This window comes from Rhinopithecus bieti, unplaced genomic scaffold, assembly GCF_001698545.2.
Source record: "Rhinopithecus bieti isolate Rb0 unplaced genomic scaffold, ASM169854v2 scaffold_15133, whole genome shotgun sequence".
NCBI classification, from domain to species: domain Eukaryota; kingdom Metazoa; phylum Chordata; class Mammalia; order Primates; family Cercopithecidae; genus Rhinopithecus; species Rhinopithecus bieti.
The window spans coordinates 1,595,810-1,622,584 of record NW_016808815.1 but is presented as its reverse complement, the minus strand read 5'-3'; the positions used below and the strand labels follow the sequence as shown (position 1 = coordinate 1,622,584).

Here is a 26,775-nt window from a genome sequence, read left to right as displayed (position 1 = left end):
GGCCGGGCGCGGTGGCTCAAGCCTGTAATCTCAGCACTTTGGGAGGCCGAGACGGGTGGATCACGAGGTCAGGAGATCGAGACCATCCTGGCTAACACGGTGAAACCCCGTCTCTACTAAAAAATACAAAAAACTAGCCGGGTGAGGTGGCGGGTGCCTGTAGTCCCAGCTACTCGGGAGGCTGAGGCAGGAGAATGGCGTAAACCCAGGAGGTGGAGCTTGCAGTGAGCTGAGATCCGGCCACTGCACTCCAGCCTGGGTGACAGAGCGAGACTCCGTCTCAAAAAAAAAAAAAAAAAAAAAAAAAAAAGAGATTGACAACAATAACTAATAACAAAATAGAACAATTACAACAATAATGGTAAAATAGAACAATTTCTCTCTGTCTTTCTCTCAGAATTCTTATTGTAACTGAAATGATGAAAAATAAAGTTATGGATAAGGGGCGCATTGCTGTACTTAAATCTCTGCAAGTTTCTAAAATATAAAATTATTTGAAATAGCCTCAGGCAGAAGAAGCAGTTTTAAATTCCACAAAACACAATGCTCTTTTCCAGAAATTAATCATTTGCTTTTCTTTGTGGCTGCCTTTTTATGGCTCTTCTTCATTCACTTTCTGTGCTCAAAAGGTTGTAAAATGATTTTTCAGAAAATTCCCTCTAAATGCATCCTATAGATCAAAATGTGTATGTATATGTCCCTCAGTAAAATGAAAAGCAAATGCAAATAAGAGAAGAATGTGGTATGTATTTTTAGAAAAAAAAATAATTTTGTTTCTCAGCAAATGATAGCAAGGAACACAGATACCAATGCTCACATTTGCCAAAGACCAAAATAGCTTGTTTTCCTAAGCACCCCCACCTATTGACTAAACTCACATCACACATCTAAAAAAACCCACTTAAAGAGGAAGAGATTCAAATGAAGGATAATTAGAGTGTTATTTCTAAACCACAGCACTAACTGTTCTGAAAGCCACCACATTCACCTTCAATGCAATGAGAAATAAAACAGAAGTCCAAAGTAGCCCTTGCCACTTTTTCCATACAATTTTATCTTCCAGCCACCCCTAAAATCCATTCACAAACAGGAAGACTGATTATCTCATCCATGCTTCAGTTCTGTACAAGAGAGCAGCCAGGTTCCTTAGATCCTATAAGCAAACCTCAGCCACACTTCTCAATAAAGTGTCTATTTTCAGAAAAGGGGATAGAAAGCCCCCAAAATTTCACTCTCAGCTAACACTCATCTTCAAGAAAAAAAGTTGACAACATGGAAAAAACACCCAGAATAACTTTTTTTTTTTTTTTGAGATGGAGTCTCGCTCTGTCACCCAGGCTGGAGTGCAGTGACACAATCTCAGCTCACTGCCACCTCTGTCTACCAGATTCAAGCGATTCTCCTGCCTCAGCATTTTTTTTTTTTTTCTTTTTTCTTTTTGACAGTCTTGCTCTGTTACCCGGGCTGGAGTGCAGTGGCGCAATCTCGGCTCACTGCAACCTCTACCTCCCAGGTTCAAGCGATTCTCCTGCCTCAGCCTCCCTAGTAGCTGGGATTACAAGCCTGCACTACAATGTCTGGTTAATTTATGTATTTTTAGTAAACACGGGGTTTCACCATGTTGGCCAGGCTGGTCTCAAACTCCTGACCTCAGGTGATCTGCCCACCTCAGCCTCCCAAAGTGCTGGGATTACAGGCATGAGCCACTGCGTCCAGCCCCATAAGAAATTAAATACCCGGGTTTTAGTCGGGGTCTGTCAATTGCTAATTTTGTACTTTTGAGTTAGTAACTTCACTTCCTGTGCCATAGTAAAATAGGCGTAATTCCACCTCACAGGCTGCTATGAGGATTAAATGAAGTGCAGGAGAAAAATTTGTGAAAGCCCTTTGGAAACAACAGAATTATCAAGTAAATGTAGGGTTGTAGTATCATGATTGTTATCATTCTAAAGATTGGCCATATATTTATCTTTTCCTTATTTTTGTTTCCCTAAAGCATGAATTTATCTTGACTCTTGGCAGAACTAGGGACAAGTCTCTCTTGGCTGTCCTTCTTCTTTTAAAAGTCTCTCCTTAATGGTCCTCTCCTCTCCCTCTTCCCACAGCCTCTGGTACTACTCTTTAAAGGGAGAAACAGGAGATGGTCTGTTCCCTAACTTGAGACCAGGCCTTGACATTGGTTCCAGAAAGTAATCTTTGAAACTCAGGGAAATAGGAATGAATTTTATTATAACACAATCACAAAAAAAGGGAGGATGAAAAAACAAAAGTCCAGAGCATAGTAGACCAAAAAGAGAAGCTACAAAGTGGAACATCACTTACATTGAAAGAAATAATAAACTGTGAAGGTGATTACACATGCATTCAACAGAACCTAACTGGTCCCTTCTTCAGTATGGTTTTCTTATGCTAAGGTTTGAGCTACTGCAGGGTTTTTAATTTAAATTTTCTAAGGCTTTTTTATGCTAATTTACTAGAAATGTTTCTGCCAAGTTGTCTGAAGAAGAAAGTAATAGCATATTAAATGAGAGAATAAGAACACTTGAGCTAGAATCTTGCCTTCACCATTTACTGGCTGTATAACCTTAAGCAAGGTACTTACCCTTCTTCATGCCTTAGTTTCCCCACCCATAAAATAAGGAAAATCGCACGAGAATATTATATATAATAATATAATATTATATTAGACACAATGATAATGAATAAAATCAGTTTAACAGTTTTGAGTTTGGGAATATGGTAGTGAGCTTAATATATTGTAGCTATAATTTTATTATTATCAAATTTAATGCCTAAGTATACAGACAGTACTAATCATTCTAGCCTTCTGGAAACAACAAAATCCTAATGTTTCTCTCCTGGAAAAATCAATATATCCTAACATTTAAATACTAGATAGATTCATAGGGAACAATAATCATGCATAAATGCGGAAAGGGCCATACGTTTTAAAAAGTGAGATAAAAGAAACTGTATTAGAAATTACTTGGGAATGACACATATCGGCAAAACATTATTTTACAAATTCTAAATGAGACTAAAGGACATATTCTGTGATGAATGACACTTCTCTAGGATTGTATCATGTGCCTAACAGATAAGGAAAAAGCAATAGAAGAGGTATTTTAGATTTCAGAAAGCTTCCAATTCTATTTTATATTGCATAGTCATTAGCTGGGATAATTTGATCTATATCCACTAAGCTTTATAGTTTCAAACTAAAAAAACCCAAAATCAGTGCCTCTGTTTACTCTGCTCTTGACTCTTAAATTATAGTCCCAAACCTAGTACTATTTACCACTTACATTATTGGTCCATAAAGGAAGCAGAAAATAATATTCATTAATTATTAGTGTCTAAAGGGTAAGGTCAAAATGAAATCGATAAACAGGAGAAAGAATTGAAACAATCAGTAGGAAAGAGAAACCATACAAATACGAGATGAAGATGAATGGCTTCTGTAATTTTAGAGCATAATGGGAGACCATCTTTTTGGTATTCTAGCACAAATTAACTGGGAAACTGCTAAATGAAGTGGTGACTGAGATAACAAGGATTCTAGGGGTATAGGTACTTTCAGGGTTATGAATTTTGCTTATCATGATGGTGACAAGAAAAATGATTTCTTTATTTATCAACCATTTATTACTGAACACCAAGTATGTGCCAAAAATCAAACTGGACATTCTTCACAAATTATTTAATTGCCATAATGAGGCTATGTAGGTTTGCCAGATAAAATACATTAAAACACATGATGTCCTGCTAAGTCTGAATTTCAAACAAACAATATAATTTTTTATTATATGTGTCGTATGCAATATTTGGGACATACTTTCAAAAATACTTGTTTATCTGAAATTTAAATTTAATTGGGAACACTGTATTTAATTTGGCAGCCCTAATACTATAAGGTAGGTATTAATTTCTTCATTTTACTGATGTATAAACTAAGATTCAGAGAAATTAAGTAATTTGTCCAAGGCTGTAATAGCCATCAGGTGACATATCTAGCTTTTAAACACTTAACGATAAAGCTTGCTTTCAGAACCAGTATAATTCACTGTTCCTATCGTTATGCTCTTTCCTGCATCTAAATGGTCATGCCTCTTCCTCCTGTTGAAATCCTAGTTGGCCTTCAAAGTCAAATTGGTAGACCATGTGTCTTATGAGTCTTTCTAAATTCTCTTCAGCATAATAAGGTTATGCTCCCATAACCTTATTTATTTCTCTGTTCTAGCCCTTAATACAGTTTGACTTCTATCATAGCAGCTTAAGCACATGTCCCTGTAGCGGGCATTCTTCCACATAGAGTTGTTTCCTAACATCACCTCTACTTCCTTTTGGTGAAGTCCCTCTCCCTCACTGTGTGTAGTCAAGGTGGCAAAAGAAATCAAGGGGTCCTACCCTCCCACGGTGAAGGCTGAAGGGAGAGGTCTTCTGTCCTATCATTTGTCTCATGACTGTCTATCCAACCAAGGGAAAGGTGCATAGCCAATAGAACTATCCTCCTAAATCTTCAAAACATGAGCCAAACGATGCAAAACTAGAAAAACTGGTAAGAATTCAGTCATTCCAGATCGTCAAATGGAAGATATTCTATTCTAATCAAATAGTTATTCTTGATTTCTCTACTCCTTTTCCAAGGCTGGCTCTTTAGGTTTTCCATCCACATTCTTCAAATTTAAATTCCTTCTTTGGATTAAATGATTAGTTTCTCTTGTTGGTTACAAATAACCCTGACTGATTGCCTCTTGGACATGACTGAGAGCCTTAAGACCCATATTTAATAGAGTTCTGCACCATTTCAAAATGCTCCAAGGAGCGCATCTTCCCAATAAATGCTTGTTAGTAAACAGTAGGCACTCAGAAATGTTTGTAAACTCAAAGGGGGATAAACAAACTGAAACTGTTCAGGCAGATGGAACAGAAAATCTACAAGACTCCCAAATTCTCTCTTTTTGTACTTAGTAACCAGTCTGAGTGGGCCTTAGAGAGCACTTTGGGAACAGGGATTATTAACTTTGTAAAAAATAGATGGATGACTTAATAGGCCTCAATATGACTAAATTGCCCAAGCTGCTTCTAAGATCTATGACTCACTGCAAATAAGAAACTCAGTTTGAGAGCACTTCCATAATCTCCCAACAGAGAACTATGATGCATTTGTGCAAGTACACTAAAAATAAACGGAATGGAACTGAAATCATATGCTACCTTGCCAGAATAATATGTTTTAAAAATACTTTTTTAAATAACAAGTTTCTAATTGTAACTTAATATATTTTTTCTTAATTATAATTCTAGGCTAGAGGATTGGCTTTATTTATATTTTCAACCAATACTCGACATATGTAGGGTTTAAGGATCTATGATAAAATGATAGGTAGATAAGTAAAGTGATTTTTTTGTTTTGTTTTGTTTTTGTTTTTGTTTTTTGAGATGGAGTTTCACTCTTGTTGCCCAGGCTGGAGTGCAGTGGCGCGATCTTGGCACACCACAACCTCCGCCTCCTGAGTTCAAGGGATTCTCCTGCCTCAGTCTCCCAAGTAGCTGGGATTACAGGCATGCACCACCACGCTCAGCTACTTTTGTATTCTTATTAAAGACAGGGTTTCTCCATGTTGGTTAGGCTGGTCTCGAACTCCCGACCTCAGGTGATCCACCTGCCTTGGCCTCCCAAAGTGCTGGGATTACAGGTGTGAGCCACCATACCTGTCCAAGTGATGTATTTTTAAGGTGAGGGAAGATACTTGAGATATTAAGTCACAATGTGGGCTGAATTAGCCCACGTTGATAAAACACCATAAGGATATATCTTAATAACATTTATTTAATTGTATTGTAGTAATATCAACACAGGATATCAATTAAAGGAAAGGAAAGACTGAATCTACACTGCCTGCATTTGACTTTAACCGAATACTCAATTCTGGGCACTGCATTTTCAAAGAGATAGCAATGAAACAAGAATATTTCTAAGAGCAGAGAAGGTGCAATGGTAAAGAAGTTGAATGTCATGTCATTCAAAGAAGCATTGAACACACCAGGAAATGTTTCACCTGGAAAATAGCTAGGGATGAGTTTTTTAAATAACTGAAGGATTGTCATATGAAAGAAGAGTAAGATTTATGCCATATAACTTCAAAGTGCTAACTTGTATCTGGTGAGTAGAACAGATTTTGACAAACAACATATAATCATTTATTAAGAACCTACTAGGGATAATGCATGATGTTAGGAGTGACAGAAGATGCAAAGATGAATTGAGGAGAGTTCCAGCCTTCTGGGAGAGCTATGAGACCATAGAAACAGATGGACTTTGATAAGGCTTCTAAGTTCTGTGGAAGCGTGGGGAAGTAGGGGAACAATTCTGACTATAAGATCTAGAAAGCTTCTTGGAGGAAGCAGAATTTAAGTTACATTTTGAGGAATGAGAGGGGTTAGCAGACATTTATTAGGGGAAGGGATATTCCAAGATGAAAGAGGAGCTTGAGCAATGGCAAAGAAATGGAAGAGTAAAAGCCTACTTGAGAAATAGTAAAAGGGCTGTGGATGGCTGAAGCTGAATAATATGGATAATGACAGTGTAAAGTGAGATAAGCCTGGAAAAGTAGGGAGAGGGTAACTTGGAGAGGGCTTGAAAAGCTGGGCTCACAAGGCTGCATTTCCTTCTGGATAGCCCATAATAATTTTAAGAATAGGAGGACTGATACTAATTATCTTCTCTGAAGGAGAACCTTGGTGTTGTCTGGAAAATTAAATAAGAGAGAACCACTGAAGACAATTGTCCAACATCTAAAACCTTCCACTGGACTCTCCAGAATTCTCTGAACATCACCAATCTCTTCTCAGATTGCCCCATTCACCTTCTTGCTCTAAGGAAAACCTGGATCTTCCCAGAGGTCACGCTTCCCTGTGGCTCTTTCACTTAGAACTGTTTTTCTCCAACAGCCCTGGCACCAACGCATCTGAAGGAGGATTTCTTGAGTCTCAAATCCACCTTCAGACATTCTTCTTCCCTCTTGCCTAAACACCTTCAGCCTTGAATCTCAGGTTGTTACATTACATCATCTTCTACCCTTTATCTCTGTACTCTCCTGCTACCTGCCAGATCACATTCCCTTATTTCTCAATAAAGTTAACGACTGGCCTATCATTCTTCCCAAAACTACTCAATTCTTAACTCAATCCTTTTCACATCCTGGTCTCTCAGTCCCTAGGAATTTTTTCATTCAGTGATCTTGCCCTCTAACCTTTATAGTTCCTTATTTTGTACCTTGGCCTAAGCCGTGTCATTACCAGTAACAGCATTTTGTGTTGATATTACTATAATAAAATTAAATAAATGTTATTAAGATATGTGCCACCATGTTAGTGCCACACATTCCATTCTCTCATCACCTCTCTTATCCTTCCAGATCCTCCTTCTATTACCCTAATCCCCACACTTTTTTGAACCCTCTGGAAACTTCAACCAATTGATCCTACCAACTTTTCATTGTACTTCATTCCCTTGATATCTTGTACTCTCTTTACCAAATCACAAAATGAATCACTATCATCACTCCCTTCCATGCACCTTCAATTCCCTTTCTCTCTTTCCTACTTCCTTTCCACACTCCTGTTCAAATACAACTCACCACCAACTCTATGTCTTTACTCATGCAGCTATACAAAATTAAAAGCTACACAATGATGATAACTAGTCCTACTTTAGTTTCATGACAATGAATCTCAAATCCTCTTTAATGTAAGTTGGCAAACATATTTTCCCTCTCCATATCTTTCTTTCTCTCTCTCTTTCTCCCTGTGGCTCCATGCTCATTCTCAGAGATGACCTTGCTTCTCACATTAAAGATAAAGCTGACAACATACGAAAAGAACTTATTAGACCCTCAGCATACCTGCCAATATCTACATACTCCTCCTTCCCACCAGTTATCACAGATAAACTATCCATGGTCCTGTTGTGCATAGCTCTCAACCTCTTACTGATGCCCACATCACAAATTTTCCCCTCTCTCGAACACCATACATTATCTGCTGGATAGCTGCTATTTTTAAAAGAAACTCTTGACCTTACTTCTCCTCCAGCTGCTGCCCTATTTCTTCACTACACTTCATAGCAAAACTGCTCAAAAAAGTTGCCTATATTCAGAGCATCTAATTTATATCTTCTCATCTCCCCTAAATCCACTTCAATCAAGGTTTCATCCCCACCACTCCATTAAAACGGCTCTTAACAAAATTACCATTGACCTCCACTTTACTAAAATCAATGACTAATTCTCAGTCCTCATCTTATTTGACTTTCAACAACATTTAACCTAGAAAACCATTATTCTCTTCTTGATAAACTTTTGTAATTTCTGAGATGTGGCACTTCTGGGTTTTCTCCATCTTTGCTGGTGGTTCTTTCTTGGCCTTTTTTACTGGTGGTTCATGTCCTCTTTGACCCTTTATTATTGGAGTGTCCCAGATCTCAGCCCTTGATGCTCTCCCTTCTACATTTATATTTCTTCCCTTGGTCATCTCTTTCAATCTCATGTCTTTAAATAGCACTTATATGTCAACAACTATTAGTTTTATATCTCTTTCACAGACCAATCATCTTTCAAACTCCAGACAGGGAGGTCAAACTACCACCCACAATATCTTGCCAGCTCTCAATATCAAACTTCTGAGCTCAGCCCCACCTTTGCACTCAAACTCACCAAATTTGCTTCTCTTGCAGCCTTCTCCATCTCAGCTGATTTTACTCAGGCCAAAAAAACTTTTCAGTCATCCTTTGCTCTTCTTTCTCTCTTACCCTACATCCAATCCATCAGGATTTAAAATATATCCAGCTTTAAAATATATCCAGACTCTAAATTCTCACCAGCACTTCTGCCTTTCCTAGTCAGAGCTACCATCATTTCTCCACTGGATCATTCTGGAGGCCTCCTATCTGATCTTTCTCCTTTTATCCTCTCCTATAATCTACTCTCCCCATAGTCTATATTACATCCTATTAAAATATAAATCAAATTATGGAATTCTTCTGCTCAAAACCCTGTAAGAGCTTTCTTTCACATAGGGCTCAAAGTCCCTACAATGGTCTATAAGGTCCTGCCCGATCTAGTCCCTACGACCTCACTGAGATGATTCCCCACCTCACTCACTCCACTTCAAGTTTAGGAGCCTCCATACTGTTCTTCAAACCGCCAGACTCACCCTTACCCTACAAGCTGTCCACTAACTGTCCCTCTGCTGGAATGAAGTTGCTTAGACATCCACATGGCTGTCTCAGAAACTTCTAGTCAGTGATTACACATCTTCATGACTCAGCCTACCCTGATCACCATGTTTAATATTACAACATGCTACCCTCTTCCCCTACTTTTTCTTTTATCCATAATACTTATCCTTTCCCTAAACACTATATATTATGTATGGCTTATATATAACTATAATATAGACTACACAGTTGGTCGATTTAATATATTTATTTATTATCTCTTGCAGCTGCTATGTGAACTCCCCAAGGACATAGACACACAAAGCTATGTGTCTACTTTGTTTACTGATGTAAATCAGGTACTTGTTGAAAGAAAGGCAGGCAGAAAAATTCAGAAGCTATTGTAGTAGTCTAAAACACAGTTAATGAAGGTTTTGTTCAGCCCTACCCTACAAATATTTCTTGGGAGTACAAAGATAAATAATCCAGAATCCCTGCCCTTACAGTTCTTTCAGTGGACAGATAGACAAGTAATTTTGACATGTTCAAAGATAACAGGGCAAAACCAGGGCATCCTGGGAAGAAAGAACAGCAGGAGCAAAGGTTGGGAGGCATGAAACAGCATCACATATTTAGAGAAGTGAAAGCACATTGATATAATCAGATGTGATGGTCTATTTGATGAGCCAACTTGGCCAGGCTACAGTCTCCAGTTATTCAATGAACACTAATCTAGTGTTGCTGTGAAGGTGTTTTGTAGATGCAATTAAAGTTCATAGTCAGTTGACTTTATGTAAAGGAGATTCTCCTTGATAATCCAGGTCAGTTGAAAAGCCTTAAAAGCAGAGCTGAAGCTTTTAAGAGCTGTGCCCAAGAGTTCCAGCCTGCCCTTGCAGATAGCCTGACTCATGAATTCAGACTTGCCTAGCCATCTCCCACAATGAAAGCCAATTCTTTGTAATTAATCTCTAGTACATACTATCTACTGGTTTTGCTTTTCTGATTGAACCCTGATTGACATACTATAGTAATAAAGCTTAAGGAAGATGAGGGCAAAAAATGAAGGGTGAAGAGCAGTAGGGGCCAGATCACAAAAGGCATTTGTTTTTAACATGCTAAGAGGTTTGAACTGGACCCTGTAATCAACAGAACAAGCACAGTAACTGATCAGGAGTAGAGATGAATCATTCTGGATTTGGTACATCCTGGGAAAGGAGACAAGAGGAGGAGAGAGATGCTGGAGTGGGAGAAACCAGGAAAGTTACATGTGAGAGAAATAAGAGGAGAACCCTAAGATTGTCATGGAAGCCAAGGGAACAGTGTTTGGGGAACAAGTGGGTTATCCACCTTGGTCTGGTGCCTCAGGAAAGTCTGGCAAGCATATACTACATTGTGATAAAAGGAGGTCACTGAGGGCCTCAAAAGCAGCCAGGATGGAATGCAGAAGCTAGAAACCAGATTGTGTTGGTTGCTCTCGATACAATAGAGCAATCAAAAGTAAATTATAATTTCAGAAGTTTGGCTTGGAAGGGAGGAGGGCAAAGGGGCAGAAGAGGGAAAAGGATACAGTGTCAAATGATCAGAATGGTAGAAGGTTGAGCCTTTTCACAGACTGAGGGTAAACAGCTAGCAGCGTGGAGGGGTGAAAGAGACAAAAACAAGAGGACACATTTTCCTGACTAAAGGTCATGGGTGAAGGCTTGGTCAAAGACAGTAGGAGGCCCCTCATCTTCTGAAAACCGGAGGAAAGTGGGGAAGGATGTGTAAAGAGCAATACATTTGAAGAGAGGATAAGGGACTTCCAGTAATTCATGCCCAATGGCCCTGGTGTTTCTTGGTGGGTTAGGAAACAAGGTTACATGTTTCCTAACATGCTGCTATGTGATGGGGTGACACGAGAAGATGGGGTGACACGAGTAGAGATGGAGGCTTGGCTTCAGTAGGACATTACAGAGAGGAATCAGGATTGGGTGAGAGTTGTTCTAAATGACTTATGAATTCTCTCGCAATTGATGTTTCTATAAAGTCATTTTGCAGGAACATTGCCTTGGTCACTGATATTTCCTTGAACCTAAAACAATGCCTAGCATGTAGCTGGCACTCAATAAATATTTGTTCAATCAATGAATGAATACACAAATGAGCTTTTCCCCCAAATGAGCACATAAAATGTTTTTACTTCCTTTAATGTAGAATCATTTTAATATTTTAAAGAGATCACAGATGCTTCCCAGAAGACTTAAAACAATATAATGACTCCAGTCTTCTCTCATGATCTCAGGAGGATGTGGACAAGCCAACACAGATAACCTAGGTTTCAAAGTGTGGGTGTTTTTTGGCTTGATTTTTTTCCTGAGCAATCTTAGGACAAATTATCAGGAAAACAGCCAAATATCTATTTTGTTTTATTATATAATGAGCTTTCCTGAACTGAGAAAGAGTTTAAGCACTCTGAGTTTCATTTAGATTCTATCACTGTGCACATAGCCTCAACCTTCTCTGATCCATCAAGCTCTCTCCCCTCTTATTTGTCTTGGTGATATTTACCACTGACTGAGGCGAAGAGAAGGGGAAATAAAACAAGACTCCTAACAAAAGCAAGCTTAGCTGAAAGTATGGCATAATTACATAATAAAAATATAAGGCAGGCTGTGGTCAGGTTGCTGCTGAAATGGGTCCCCGTTGAACTTCCCCATGCATCACCTGGGTGGAAGACTTTGGTTTTTCCATTAGTGATTCCAGAAGAGCTCGCCTCCATTTTTATTGACCTTCTGCCTGGTGGGAGTGAGGAATGCCTGACCACAGGCAGGCGACGACGTGACGCTGGGTGGCTTGCCACACTTCGCCGTTGATGGATTTGCAAACACTTTTCAGCCCCATGAATAGATAAACTTAAACCTGGAATGAGAAATGGCACCATTAGACTTCAGAATGGCTAAAAGGCTGTTACGTTCTTGTATGAAGTCCAGAGAACAGAAGCAATCATGTTTCAAATTCTTAAGGTATGCATCACTCAAAAGTAGACATCCTTAGTTGCCAAGACGAGACTGTTACGAATCAGGATCCAATCAGTCAAATCTGAAGATTCTTATAAAAGCTCTTTCCAAAATGCTGGGAATATACGCACATATTTGGCATGCTATTGCCAAAGCAATAGGGCTTAAGAACTACTGTTGGGGTATCTGGAATTTCAACAAAAATCAAGAACTTTCTCCACAAGATTCACAAGTCGTTGGCTGAACTCACATTTATACTCTTGATAACCTTAGAATTATATGCATCTTGAGAACTACTGTATTCAGAAATATTTCAAACATACCAAAAGCAAAACAAATAGTATAATGAACTCCATGTCCTCATCAACCAGTGTCAACAAATATCAAGGCTTTTCTAATCCTTTTTCATCGATTCCACTCCCTTTGTTGTTGGTTTGCTTTTTAGATACTGGAGTATTTAAAGCAAATTCCAGACATCATGTCAATCTCCTCAAAAGTATTGATTACATCAGCTTACATAGATTACATCATTAATATGGACTCCATCTACTGATGCATATCAACTATATAAAGAAATACTGAGTTCAATGTGTATTGTTTTAAAACACTCATTGATCACCATTGGAGGTTCCTAAGATACCAACTCATTACTCAGAAAATTAATAAAGGGAATAAAGCAAGCATTTATCCTGCCTTTCCTTTACTAGGCATTTTTTATTAGTTGATGAGGGAAAGTTCTTCACTACAGAAGAATTCTTGCTAAGAAATACCAATAAAAAAGAGAATTAAAAATTATTTTAGAGCTACAATAAGAAGTCTACTAAAAATCCAGAAACAAGGAAAATAACAACTCTGCTAAGAGGTAAACTGCAAAATCGACAGTCATAGGTCATGTCAAAGGTAAGAAAGGTCACCTTAAATTTTCCCAGGGGAAAAAGAGGATATGACCTGGGCCAATTTGTAAACTCTAGCAAATCTTAAGGAAGGATGACTCAAATCAGATTAGGGCTTGGTCAGCCAGGAAATCATTAAAACAAATAGTGTAATAAACATAGGCAGCGCTCATCTAAGAAACAGGCTAAGCTCAAGAATTCTAGTTGCACCACCAGACAGTCCTGACATACATGATTTTACTTTCCTTTATCCATTTAACTGCCCTCATTCCAACAGTACTCACCAGATAACCTACGGATTAGGATTTGGCTTCCAGTACAGGAAGAGAGTTTTCACACTAGTGTTCCTGTCTACCTGGCAGCCAGGGTTCTCAGTGTGAGCTAACAGATGGAAATCCTGGGCTTTCATACATCTACCTCCACATGAATTGCTTGGTATGAGTCTGTCCCCAAGATGTTGTTTCTAAGCCCACAGTGCTGTGAGCCTAAGCCTTGGTCTCAGGAGATTCACCTAGGTTAGGACTATCATGCTGGGTGGCCCCTTGGGAGATAGGCTGGCAAGCTGCCCCCGGGCAATGCATGCCCTACTCTGATGCTCAGGTGCCTAGGCAAGTATGAGCCTTCTACTCCCAGAGGTCTCTCTCCATAAGTAAGACAGACACCACAGCATCAACCATATGCATCATCCACATCATGGTGGAGTGGTTTTCTTCCACTCCACCATTCTCTGTGCCACTGGTGCATGTTCCCCATTTCCACGGAGGTACAAACTGAACCATCTGTAGACCCATCAAGACTCCAGAAGAATGCAAACAGACTTGTGGGTGACAGATGAAGGGAAGGGGAGAGATTTTAAGTCAACATCAGATGACACATGCACTCTCAGTCTGCAAATATGAAATAGACTGCTCTCCTGAAAACATTTCTTCTTTTCCTTTTTGCAGAGGCTTATTGGGCTGAGGAGAACAGGATTCTGACTCAGCACAGCACTTTTAGCTTTTATATAACTTTTCTGAAGGAAGCACAAAATGACGTAAATGAGAATAGAAATTATATCATGGAAATAAATGGCATAGGTACTTGAAATTGTTTTTTTTAATATAAGAATGTAGATCATAGCAAAAAAATGTTAAAAATAAAAAATAATTCAAGAATATTACCAGGAGAAGATAGATATGAGGAAAATGGGTATGTTACATGGAAATTTGGAAGGAATCTTTAATGCCTGAGAAAAATCCACGTTCTTCCTCTAGGAATTAAAGGTCCTCAAAGTACAGATAAAGGGTCTAGCCTAAAAGAGCTCTCCTCACACAAGGGCTAAGTCAATGAGAGAAAGAGAGATTTGTAAATAAATAGCTAGTATGCAAGATAGAAAATATACTCCAGGCATTTGAAAATGTTAACATTTATAGAACATTCTGAAGTCACATCTTTAGAAATGAATTGTCAGTCAATAAATTACATTATCCAATTTGTTCTTAGTCTAAAAAAATTGTTGACACTATCTATTAAATGTCAGGCACTACACTAGATATTGATCATTATCCCATTAATGTATCATCACAACCATAAGAGACTGAGAATTGGTATCTACATTTTACAAATGGGAAATCTGAGGCTCGAGAAGTTACCTGACCAAGGTCACGCAACAAAGTGAATAACTGATATTTTAACCTTGTCTTTTTCCACTATACCATGCAGTCTAATGGATTCAATACCAATATAAACACTCATTGTTTTAAGCCTGCAGTGGTTCTGAACAGTAACTCAACAGAAATCTATCCTGGGTGGGGGATAGATTGGAAGCACAGAATGTTGGGAGTCCTTTGGCCTAAGCTCTTAAGGAATCGTTTCTCCCCTCTCTCATGCTTGACCCATGGCATCATCCAGGCTGAAATGTCCTCCTGATTCTTGATCAGCTGACAAAGACCTTAGTAAGAACTATCTAGAGCTGTACCTTCCCCTTGACACACTTCAGTTCCTCTGACCCACTACAGTCTCTAATCTTGCAATTAGCTCTTATCATGTAATGCTCTTGAACTCTCATTCATCTGCGAGTACATGGATGGTCCATTTCTCAAACGTTCAAGAGTCTCTAATGACAAAGGTCACATTGTGCAGTCTTCTGATTCCTTCATCATATCTGAACAAAGTACCTTCCATAGGGCAGGTGTGGAGTGATGATCCTCCTTCAGTCCCTTTTCCCTCTGCACTTTGCACGCTACATGGTGCAGACACCATGGACATAGACATGGTACAGTGGCAAAAGTCAGTCAAGGAAATAACACTGAGCACACTTACCTGTGCAGCAAATTTTTCATTTAGTGCTTCCTGTTTTATTGTATCCTCACCATCTTTCCTAGGCTCCCTGAGGCCAGAAACTTAGCTGCCTTCCTCAGCCTCATCAGATAGCTTCCTCTCCAACTCAGCTGAGAAGATGGGGCCCAGGTGATGTAAAGTTTCTCATCTTCCTCCTTTCCACCTCAAATAATCATTACAAAAATACTTTTTCCTGTTGAGACACATCATCTACCTTATTTGATAAAAGACCCAAAGTCAGAACTTGGGAAACACACACCTTGGGGGATAAGGTGAGGTTAGTACAAAGTAGTGGCTAAAAGGTGGATGCTGTAGCCAGAATTCTCGGCTCAAATCTTGGCCACGCCATTTACTACCTATGTTACTTAATGCATTTATTTAAACTTTTCCCTCAGTTTTTTCACCTGTAAAATGGGGTAACAACAATTCATACCTCATAGGGTTTTGTGAGAATTGAGTTTATATCTGCAGAGTGCTTATGGCAATGTCCAGCATAATGGGTGCTCAGTACAAGTTAGCTGCCATCATTAGCTTCTATCATATCAATGATTCTCCTCAATCTTCGTTTTTACCCATTAGGCTCTAGGCTCTAGCGTTTACACTATTGCCTCTGCTCATCTGTTTTTAAACTCTTGCTTTGGCTTTCGTTTTCATGACACTTAAGCTTCTTGCTACCTCTCCTTACCTTTTTAAACTCTTTCTGTTCCTGTTCCCAAAGGTGGGATTAGTTCCCAAGACCCAATTTAACAAATTACCACAACCAGGATGGGTTCAAACAGGATTTTATCATCTCAGTTCTGGAGGCCAGGTGTCTCACACCACAGTGTCACCAGGGCTCTGTGCCACTGCTGTATGTTCCCTGTTTCCACAGAAGTGCAAGCTGAACATCTGTACGCCCATTAAGACTCCAGAAAGGCAGACAGAAGCTGTGGGGAGAATCCATTCCTTGCCTCCTTCAGCTTCTCATCGGCGCCAGCATTCCTTGATGTTCCTCACCTTGTGACAACATCACTCCAATCTCTATCTCTGTTATTATATCACCTTCTCAGTGTTTGTGTCTAATCTCCCTCTGCCTCTCTCTTATAAGGATGCTGGTTGTGACATTTAGAGACCACCTGGATAACTGAGGATAATCTCCCTATCTCAAGATCCCTAACTAAATCACATATGCAAAGACTCTTTTCAAATAAGGTAACACTTGCAGGTCCTGGGAATTAGAATGTGGACAGATATTTGGGAGCCATTATCAGCCCACCATAGTGGGCATTTTCCAAAGTTTTGATTTTGGCCTTTTCTTCTCTCCATCCTGTCCATCCTTGGGGATCTTATGCACTCCATATCTCCATCTGTAATCTCTGTGTGATCAGCTCCCCAAGTCACGCCTCCCACTGTACTCTGTCTCCTAAACATCAAGCCTACATTTCCTGCTTGGTCTGAGTTTTCTCTCCAAACACTTGATGACTACATGAGAACACAATGACTAATATTTTAATAAATAAAAATCAAAGGCCGGGCACAGTAGCTCATGCCTGTAATCCCAGCACTTTGTGAGGCCAGGAAGGGCGGATCACCTAAGGTCAGCAGTTCGAGACCAGCCTGGCCAACAGGGTGAAACCCCATCTCTATTAAAAATACAAAAATTAGCTGGGCATGGTGGCAGGTGCCTGTAAGCTCAGCTACTCGGGAGGCTAAGACAGGAGAATCGCTTGAACCCAGGAGGCGGAGGTTTCAATGAGCTGAGATCTCACCACTGCACTCTAGCCTGGGCAGCAAAGAGCAAAACTCCATCTCAAAAAGAAAAGAAAAGAAAAGAAAAAAATCAAAGCTCATATTTTCTTTAAGGCTCTCAAATATTTTCTTTACTTCTCAAAATCTTGCCTAAAAGTGAAAATTTTCTGAAAACATAAAATTCTTAGGTGTTCTTTCTCTCTGGCCCACTTCCAAGGTATACTATTTCTGGCTTTACTGCACAGTTAGCAGTGTGCATGTGTAAAAATGATTTGCTTTCATCCAAATGTCATTTCTGTGATTCAGAAGGACTCTATGCCACAGGAACATTTGTTGTTCTGTCAATGTTTTACAACTCGCAGCAATGCTGTCTACGTGTTGCATTACTCTTCCTGTCATTTCTTAGGTAAATTACTTTTCAAAACACTGAAAAACTATGTTTTGAATGTCACCACCACACACAAAACATAAGACTCATCTATTCTTAATTTAAAAAATAAATAAATAAATAAACCTTGTAGAAGGGACTATTTACTTCTAGTTTCCTCTTTAACTACAAAGTGGAGGGTAAATCCAGTGCTTCAACTTCCTGGAACAATGACCAGAAGGAAGGTAGGAACTCTCTTGGTTACTCTCAGGTCTGAATTTACTTTTCCAAACTTTCTGGAGCCTTTCTAATATCCTCTCGTATGTGGCTCAAAGGACACTTGACAAAATGTTTGTAAAACAGACTGATACCCTCTCGCATCCGAGGGAGGAAAAAGCTCAAACACATAGGAATACATGCAGAAGAGGAAGCACCTCATGTGTCATTAGCTTAGGTGTGTTCCCATGAGTGGGGCAGAATTTGTGCTATCTTAGTTAAGTGAGCTCCAGTGGACCCATAGAAAACAGGTTCGGAGGAGCATTGAGCATCAGAATTGGTGGGTAACTGAAAGTAGGTGCATTTCTGAGAGTGGTATGAGCTCTATCCCATGTAGGACCCCCTTGCCCGACCCAGAGACCTGAAGATAGGGTGTTGCTTAGTCTCAGTAGGGCTGATGACAGAATTTGCTACTGTCCAACCATCCTCCACCACACCAGGTCCTTGGCCCTGTCGTGCCTCCTTTTATTTCTCTTCTCACTTTGTGTCAGGCTATTTGACAGATTAGCATCAGCATGTCACAAAAATCTGGCAGTACCAACACATCAAAGCCAGGAAAAACTTTCTGCCAAGATGCTTTCATTTGTAATTCTGTTATAATTATGTCTAAAGCCACGTTAACTGAGCGTTTAAGCACACTGAAAAGAAACCAAAATGCTAAGGACTAGATATAATATTTTCTAGATCTAACCTTTGGCTCAGCATCTATATGAAGAATTTATAGATCAGAAAGGGTAAGGGCCTGTAAGAATGTTTGACCAGCATTACTTAAATTCAAATAAAGTGCTGCAGTTAGATTATTGGTGCTTTCTCTCCTTCAAATCCTCCTCTAGATTCTTTACAGACTTTTTGTAACTTACTTTCTTTCCTGTTGCTGAGGCTGAGTGAGAGTCTCCCTTTTATTCCCCCTGCGACCGAATTCTATTAGGACTTCATTTCAGGAAACCACAGTGGCAGAGTAGATTATTGCCCCTGATTCGTAATTCACACCTTCCCTCTGCCATGTGACTTGTTAGTACTTCCCAATAGAGAGGGAAGGTGTATTCTCTGCTCTATTGGTTTTGGACTTGGCCATTATGACTTGCTTTAGCCAAGGGGATATTAGCAAACAGATGAAAGCAAAAATGTGCTTGTGTGGTTTAGGCTTGGTCTCTTTTGCTTCTGCTATTATCATAAAAAGCACATGTCCCAGCTAGCCACGGGTCTCAGAAGGAGACACAAGAGCAAATTCAAACCTGATCTGCAACCTGGACCAAGCCTCACTCAAACTAGCCAATATCAGGCAAACAACAGCTGCCTGAAAAAAACCCTGAATAAAAAGACAAATGTTTCTAGGTATGAACCACTGGGATTTGGGGTTGTTGGTTCATAGAAAAGACTTGATGAACACAGCTCCAATAATGGTCTCCATAAGGTGAAAAGGAAACAGTGCTGGTGCTTACAGTTTGGTCTTAAGTAGTGAGTTCATGAAAAAAAAAAAAAAAAAAAAATCCTCCTTCTTGCCTGAAATGCTCTCTTTCATAGCCCTAATCCAATATATTCTTCTAAGATCAGCTCATTCATCACCCTTCTGAAGAAATCCCATTATTCCCAGCCTCCAACTCTACCAAGCATCCCCAGAATCCTCAGTTCACATGCCCCTCCTCTGCACTCTGTTAGCATCTGCTACATATCTACACCAAGACCTACCCACCTGTACTGTAACTGTCTGCATATCTGTCCCATGAACGCGGGGCCAGGACTGTGCCTTATTTCATGCCTATCACAATGCCTAACTCACAGTAGACACTAATGTAAATAGTTCCAGAAAGAAACGGAGGGTGCCGGGGATGGCAGGGAGCCAGCAGGGCAGGCACCAAACAAAGTACAGTTGGCCCTCCAGATGGGACCTGCAGATAAGCAGGTCCCATGTCTGTGGACTAAACCAACCTCGGATAGAAAATACTCAGAAAAAAAAAATACAATTAAAACAACAATAAAGGAAAATAAATATTAAAATATAGTATAACAACTATTTACATAACATTTACATTGTACTGGGTATTATAAGTAATCTAGAGATTTAAAGTATATGGAAGGATGTACATAGGTAATATGTAAATACTTTGCCATTTCATATAAGGGACTTGAGCATTTTGGTATCTGGGGAAGGGAGGGAGGTGGTTATCCAGGAACTAATCTTTCTAGGGATACCTAGGGAAGACTACAGGTAACTAAACTCAAATATTCTCAAATGCCAGACTTCTGTTACGTTGATTTTGTCTGGAGGGTGTTCAGTCCCTGGGAGATAAGCTGAGACCTTGGAAGAGGGGATGAGTAAGGGGAAGTGGTCAGTGAAGACAACCTTGAATAGCTTAGCCTTCCCACTCTCCTTTCCTCACCCCCACAAGCCCATCTACAGTGAAAATAACCTGAGATTTTTAAAAATTCATAAACAGTGATTTAAAACTCTTTAAATGTAGTATATAGCCAAAGGAGATGAAAGTAATATGTCCAAGAGATACCAGTACTCCAATGGTCACTACAACTTTAGACACAACAGCCAAAATACAGCCATAATATGGAATGTAAGTATCTATCAATGGAAAAATTGACAAAATGTGTGGTGGATATATTCAAAGACATTCTATTCACCCTTGAAAAGAAAAACAAGGGGCCGGGCGCCATGGCTCATGCCTGTAATCCCAGCACTTTGGGAGGCCGAAGCAGGTGGATCACGAGGTCGGGAGATCGAGACCACCCAGGCTAACACGGTGAAACCCTGTCTCTACTAAAAATACAAAAAATTAGCCAGGCCTGGTGGTGGGCACCTGTAGTCCCAGCTACTTGGGAGGCTGAGGCAGGAGAATAGCGTGAACCCAGGAGGCAGAGCTTGCAGTGAGCCGAGATCGTGCCACTGCACTCCAGCCTGGGCGACAGAGCAAGAGTCCGTCTCAAAAAAAAAAAAAAAAAAAAAAGGAAAGAAAAACAAGGAAAATCCTGTCATTTGCAACAATATGGATGAACCTGGAGGACATTATGCTAAGTAAAATAAGCCAGGCACAGGAAGACAAACTCCCCATGATCTCAGTTATTTGTGGAATTTTGAACTCGTAAGTAGCAGAGAGTAGAATGGTGGTTACCAAAAGCTGTGGGGTGGAGCTCAGTTGTGGAGATGTTGGTCAAAGGATACAGAATTTCATTTAGACAGGATAAATAAGTTCTGGGTATCTATTATACAAAATAGTGGGTATACTTAATAGCAATGTATTGTATTCTTTAAAATCACTAACAGAGTAATTTTAAGCATTCTCACCATAAAAATTGATAAGTATGTGATATAACATATGTATTAATTGGCTTGATTTAGCTATTCCACAATGCATACACATTTCAAAACTTTATTATATGTGATAAAGATACACAATTTTTATTTGTTAATTGAAAATAAGTACATAAATAAAATATTAAAATAAAAATAAATCTTAAAAAATAATGTAGATGTCATTGGGTAATTAATTGCAAATTAAAACAACAGTGAGATACCACTGCACACCTGTTAGAATAGTGAAAATCAAAAACACTAATAACATCAAATGCTGGCAAGAACACAGTGCGACAGGAACCTTCATTCACTGCTGGTGGAAATACAAAATGGTGCGGCCACTTTGGAAGAGAGTTTGGCAGTTTCTTACAAAACTCAACATACTCTCGCCATACAATCCAGCAATCATGCTCCTTGGTATTTACCCAAGTGAGATGAAAACTTATGTTCCCACAGAAACCTGCGCAGGAATGTTTACAGCAGTTTTATTCATAATTGCCAAAACTTGGAAACAACCAAGATGTCCCTCAGTAGGGAAAATGACAAATAAACTGTGGTACATTCAGACAATGCAATATTATTAGCATTAAAACAAAACGAACTGTCAAGCCATAAAAAGACATGTGGGAACCTTAAGTGTCCATTCACTGACCTTAAATGTTCAAGAACCATTACTAAGTGAAAGAAGCCAGTCTGAAAAGGCTACATAGTACATAATTCCAACTATATGGCATTCTAGAAAAGGCAAAACTATGGGGACAGTAAAAAGATCAGCGGTTGCCATGAGGAAAGAAGAAAGGAGGGAGAAACAGGCAGAGCACAAGGCATTTTCAGGGCAATAAAACTACTCTGTTTAATGCTATAATGGTGCACACACATTGTGATAAATTTGTCAAAACCCACAGAATGTAGAACACCAAGAGTGAATGCTAATACACACTATGGACTCTGGGTGATGATGTGTCAATGTAGGTTCATCAATTGTAATAATTGTACCACTCTGGTGTTGGAAGGTGATAATGGAGGAGGCTATGCACGTGTAGGGGCAGAAGATACATAAGAAATGTCTGTATTTTGCAGTCAATTTTGCTGTGAACCTAAAACTGCTCTAAAAAATAGAGGCTATTTAAAAAAAGATACTATTCACTGCTGGTAAAAACATAAGAAAACAGGGGCTCTCAGATATGGCTATCTCACCATTTGCAATCAGATCATTAGATAAAACTAAAACTTTCATACCTATATAAGAAGGTTTCTCTCACAAGTATTTAATATATTTCAAATTGCAACTAAATGTTATTTCTTACTACTTAAAAATAGCATTATCTCTTTGGACCCAATAATTCCACTTCTAGGAAGTTATCTCAAGAAAATAAGACATATTAAGAGTTACGTAAGAAAATGTTCCACTCAAACTTTTTTATAACATAGGGAAGCAATAGAGAGATTGACTTTTGTGTTGAATGGATATTGGTGCATATTCTGGGTCTATCTTGTAGTAGCTGTGGAACTTCTGATGAGTTATGATTGAGTTACTATGTGAGCTTCAATTTCCTCTTTTACAAAATGGGAGTTCAAATTCATATTTCAAATATTCATAATAAGGGCTAAAAAAGTATGTGTTCACACAGCATGGTGCCTGACATACTCAATAAATAGTACTCAGTATCATAATTATAATTAATACGGACATAACTATAATAATTATTATCATTATAGCAATATTAGAAACTAGAAAAATAACTGTTAATAGCACAATAGTTAAATATATTATGGTCCACTGATATGTCAGAATGCTATCTAGCAAACATGTTGGTGAAAAATGGATTTTATAATGCAAAAAATTCATTTATTCTTCAAATTCATGTATTCTTCCATTTACTTATTCAGTCAGTCCTTATTGATTGTCTTTGTCATGTGAGCACTGAATTTATGAGGATACAGAACATTAAGTGTTAAGGTTGAAAGGGATGAATTTCCAAGGTATTCATTTCTCCTAGCCTGGGCCTCATTTTCCTCATTTGTAAACTGAAAGGCTGGAGATGGTCCCTGTGCTGGTGATGTTTTGTGGGCCTCCACCTCCTTCAGATCCATTCTCCACCTGTTTTGTGTTCTGGGAAGGTGACTCCTTCATCACCTGGGCTCCCTCATGGGCCTCCAGTTGGCCTCAGCCAATGGAGGCACAAGAAGGAGCTAATGGTTGGGAGGAAAGAGAGGCTGAGTTACTTCTTCCCTGCTCCCTTCCTGTGTTAATACTTGTGAGGACCCTAGCCATTTGGAAAGCCCTCTGCAACGTATACCTCTATTGGGTAGCCCCTTTCCCATGGCTCCTGTTCTTGAGTGGCTCCAATATTGCCCTTGCCTCTTGAGGCATGTTTTATAAAGGCTCCTCACCCTTGCTAGACCCTGGGTGCTTCACCATCTCTTGTTAATTTCCATAACCCAGCCATTCCTTTGTAACATAAGAAGTTTCTTTATTAAAATCTGTTTGTTGGGATTCTGATTCCTAACTGAACCCTCACTGCGAGCGTCTTGGAAATCCACCCCTTTCCATTTTAACACTTAATGGTTCTACATCCTATAAATCAACTGGAACATACTGAAAACTTCCTTGTAAGGTTCTCAAATACATCACATTTGCTACCGTTTACCTTTATTTCTCAAGATTTTCTCATTTTGTGTCAATTTGGGTCATCTTTTTCTCCCTCCCTGCTCTGAATGCCAATCTAAATCCTGAATTTCTCACTTTGTCTCACCCTGTGATACTTAAAATTTATCTTAACCCTTTACATTCTCACTCAGGGAAATACTTAGGGAGCAGATATTGATTTCCTGTCACCTCACAAAAGTTTAAGGGTTTTCCTTGCGTTCTGTAGACTTAGGCACAATGTAGCCCACCCTTGACCTCCCACAGCTAGACATAAACTATATCATCACAACAGGAAATTCTCGCAAGAGACATTTAAGGATGCGAACTAGAGAGAAGTAGGCAATTCTAAGTTTATGGTTTAAAAGTAATACCTTGGGAAAAATGTTCTTTCTGAGATCTTCAATTATTTATTGATTTATTCATTTAATAAATATTTGTCAAGAGCTTTCTCTGTGCCAAACACTGAGGATTCAGAAATTAAAAAACAGAGTCCTTGCACTCATGAGCTCACTGTCTGACAGGCATTTCCCAGTACTAAAGCAGCAAAGGCAAGGACAGCTAATTCACTTCGCAGGAGGACATGACATCAATACTTCCTGGGTTTTAGAGAGAGACAAAAAACAAAGAAACCCAAGGTCATTTAGTTTCTCCTTTAGGAGCAAGAGAGGCATCTCTGGTTTTCCCAAAACAAATTTAACTATTTGGCATTTTTCATAAGAGAATAGCATGGTCAAATGTTATCACACCCTAGGTAGTCAACAAAAACAGCTGAGTAGGAACTAGGTATCTACTTCACATGGTGAAACCCATGCATCATGAAAAAGTATACTCTGCAATCCTATATTTCAGTGGACCACTTATTAAATGAGATCACCAAGTGAGCTGCCTAAATGGCTTAGGAATATTATTTCTTAAGATCCTTGGACCCAATTTTGCAGCTTATCTTGGCAGTCAAAAAAGTGCTTCTCGAAGTGAAACATGAAATGGTTTACTACCAGAAACATCAAATGACAAGCACTAAACCCCTAAAGGGAATACTGCTTTATATAAGATTTTGGTCACTTAGCCAAGTGAGCAAAATGTAGTTTAAAAAAAATTTTTACAGAGTAATCCATTGCTCCCAACAACTATGGAGACCTACCCCTGCTAGGCCCAAGGACAGAAACGAGGATGATAAAGGCAGAATCTATGTCTACAAGAAGAGATCGTTCTTGCCAGGAAAAAAGTTGTGCAGAAGTGAGTCTAACAGAAGGAGATGTCAAAGATGCACTAGGTAGACTATGTAATCTCCAAAAGGGGAAAGGGGTCCACACATTTTTTTCTGTAAAGAGCCAGAGCATAATTTATTTTGGGCTTTGTGGGCCATATGGTCTCTGTTGCAGCTACTCAACTCTGCTATTGCAGACCCAAAAGCAGCCATAGACAATACATAAATGAACGAGTGTGATTGAGTTCTAATAAAACTTATAAAACTAAGCAATGGGCTGGATTTGGCCTGTGGGTTGTAGTTTGCTGACCTCTGACTTACAGGGTTTGGGGAAAGGCTACCAGGTAAGGCTTCACAAAGAGAGTGGAGGGTACTGTCACTAAGCCTCACTGCTGGGTAAATTTCTCATAGGTAGAGATGGAGGAGAAGAGCATGCCCCCAGTGGTGAAGGTTCAGGTATGAAAGAACAAAGCTCATTCATGAAAGGAAAAGATGCCCTGTTTCAAGCATGTTTAAGACGCGTGAACAGTAACTGGCTGTTGAGACTGAAAGCAACAATCTTGACAACATACTTTTGTACGGAATTTTTAAATTTTTAGGGAATTCCAGAAGAAAACTCACTTATATGCTACCCTGGATGTAGTCTCCAGGCTAAGACAGCGGAGAATCACTTAAGATGTGGGAGCAAGGTGGAAGGGAGGGGTGGGTCCAGTGGTGGGGGTTGCATAATCAGAGGAAAGGTTTAAGAATACCATTCTACTTCAACTAGGGCAACAAATCAGGGTAACAGCCATAGAAACCTGGATCAGAGCAGTGGAAGTGGGGACACAAATAGATTAAAAGATTGTTTGAAAGTAGATTCTTTAGTATTTGATAACTTTTTTGATGTTTGGTAGTAAATGAGAGGGAAAGAATAAAAATTGACTTTGGATCTAAAGACAGTAATAGAAATAAGAACATAGATGCAATATTTCGGTAGGCAAGATGTTAAGTTCAGCTTTGTGGCTCCCCTGGGACATCCAAACAAAAATATTCACCTAGTACTGCCAGAAATAAAAGTATAGAGCTTGGAAATGCGTCCAGCTGGAGTTCTTCGCCTAGGGATGAATGCTAAAGCTTTGAGAGATGGTGTAACTTCTGAAGAAGAGACAAGAAATCACAGATAAAATCTTGAGGGAATTTCTACCAGCAACCAAAAGGAGAGTAACCAAATTCACAGCAACAATGGTTAGCATGTACTGATGGTTTACTATATCTCAGGCATTGTTCTAAGAGTGATGAATATATTAATTCACGGAATCACTATATCAATCATATGTAGTCCAGGCACATTCTTTATCCTCCTTTTACAGATGAGAAAACTGAGTTACAGAGATAGTGAATAACTTAACAAGGGTCACATTTATGAGGCACAGCCTAGCTTTGAACCCAGGCAGCCTGGCCAGCAATACTGCTCTCAGCAGGAGAAGGCAGTCCACTGGACTGCATGCTAAAGGAAGGTGAGAGAAATTTAGAACTGAGAAGAACGAGGTTTAAAGTGGACTGAGACAGAAATGGGTGTCAGGACACAAGAAGCTGAAAAATAAAAAGATGGACTAGTAAACAGAGGAAGTGCTAACAGTGAATCCAATATACTGAATTTTGGTTGTGTGGTAGACAGAGTAATGACTCTGCTAAAATGTCCAACTCTTCATCTCTGGAACCTGTGAATATGTCACCTTATATGGGACTAACAAGAACTTTGCAGATTTGATTAAGGACTTTGAAATGGAGATATCCATTTGGATATCCTGGGATATCCAAAAGGAAGGGGGG

General features: G+C 39.3%; 1 protein-coding gene across 1 annotated transcript in view; it reads right to left on the bottom strand.

Moving 5' to 3' along the window:
• Window positions 1–26,775, bottom strand: part of ANO4 (anoctamin 4) — a 411,426-nt gene that overhangs the window by 217,722 nt on the left and 166,929 nt on the right. Inside the window, 1 exon segment of the mRNA XM_017887290.1 lies at window positions 11,924–12,118. Within this exon segment, the coding sequence (XP_017742779.1) occupies window positions 11,924–12,118 (195 nt within the window).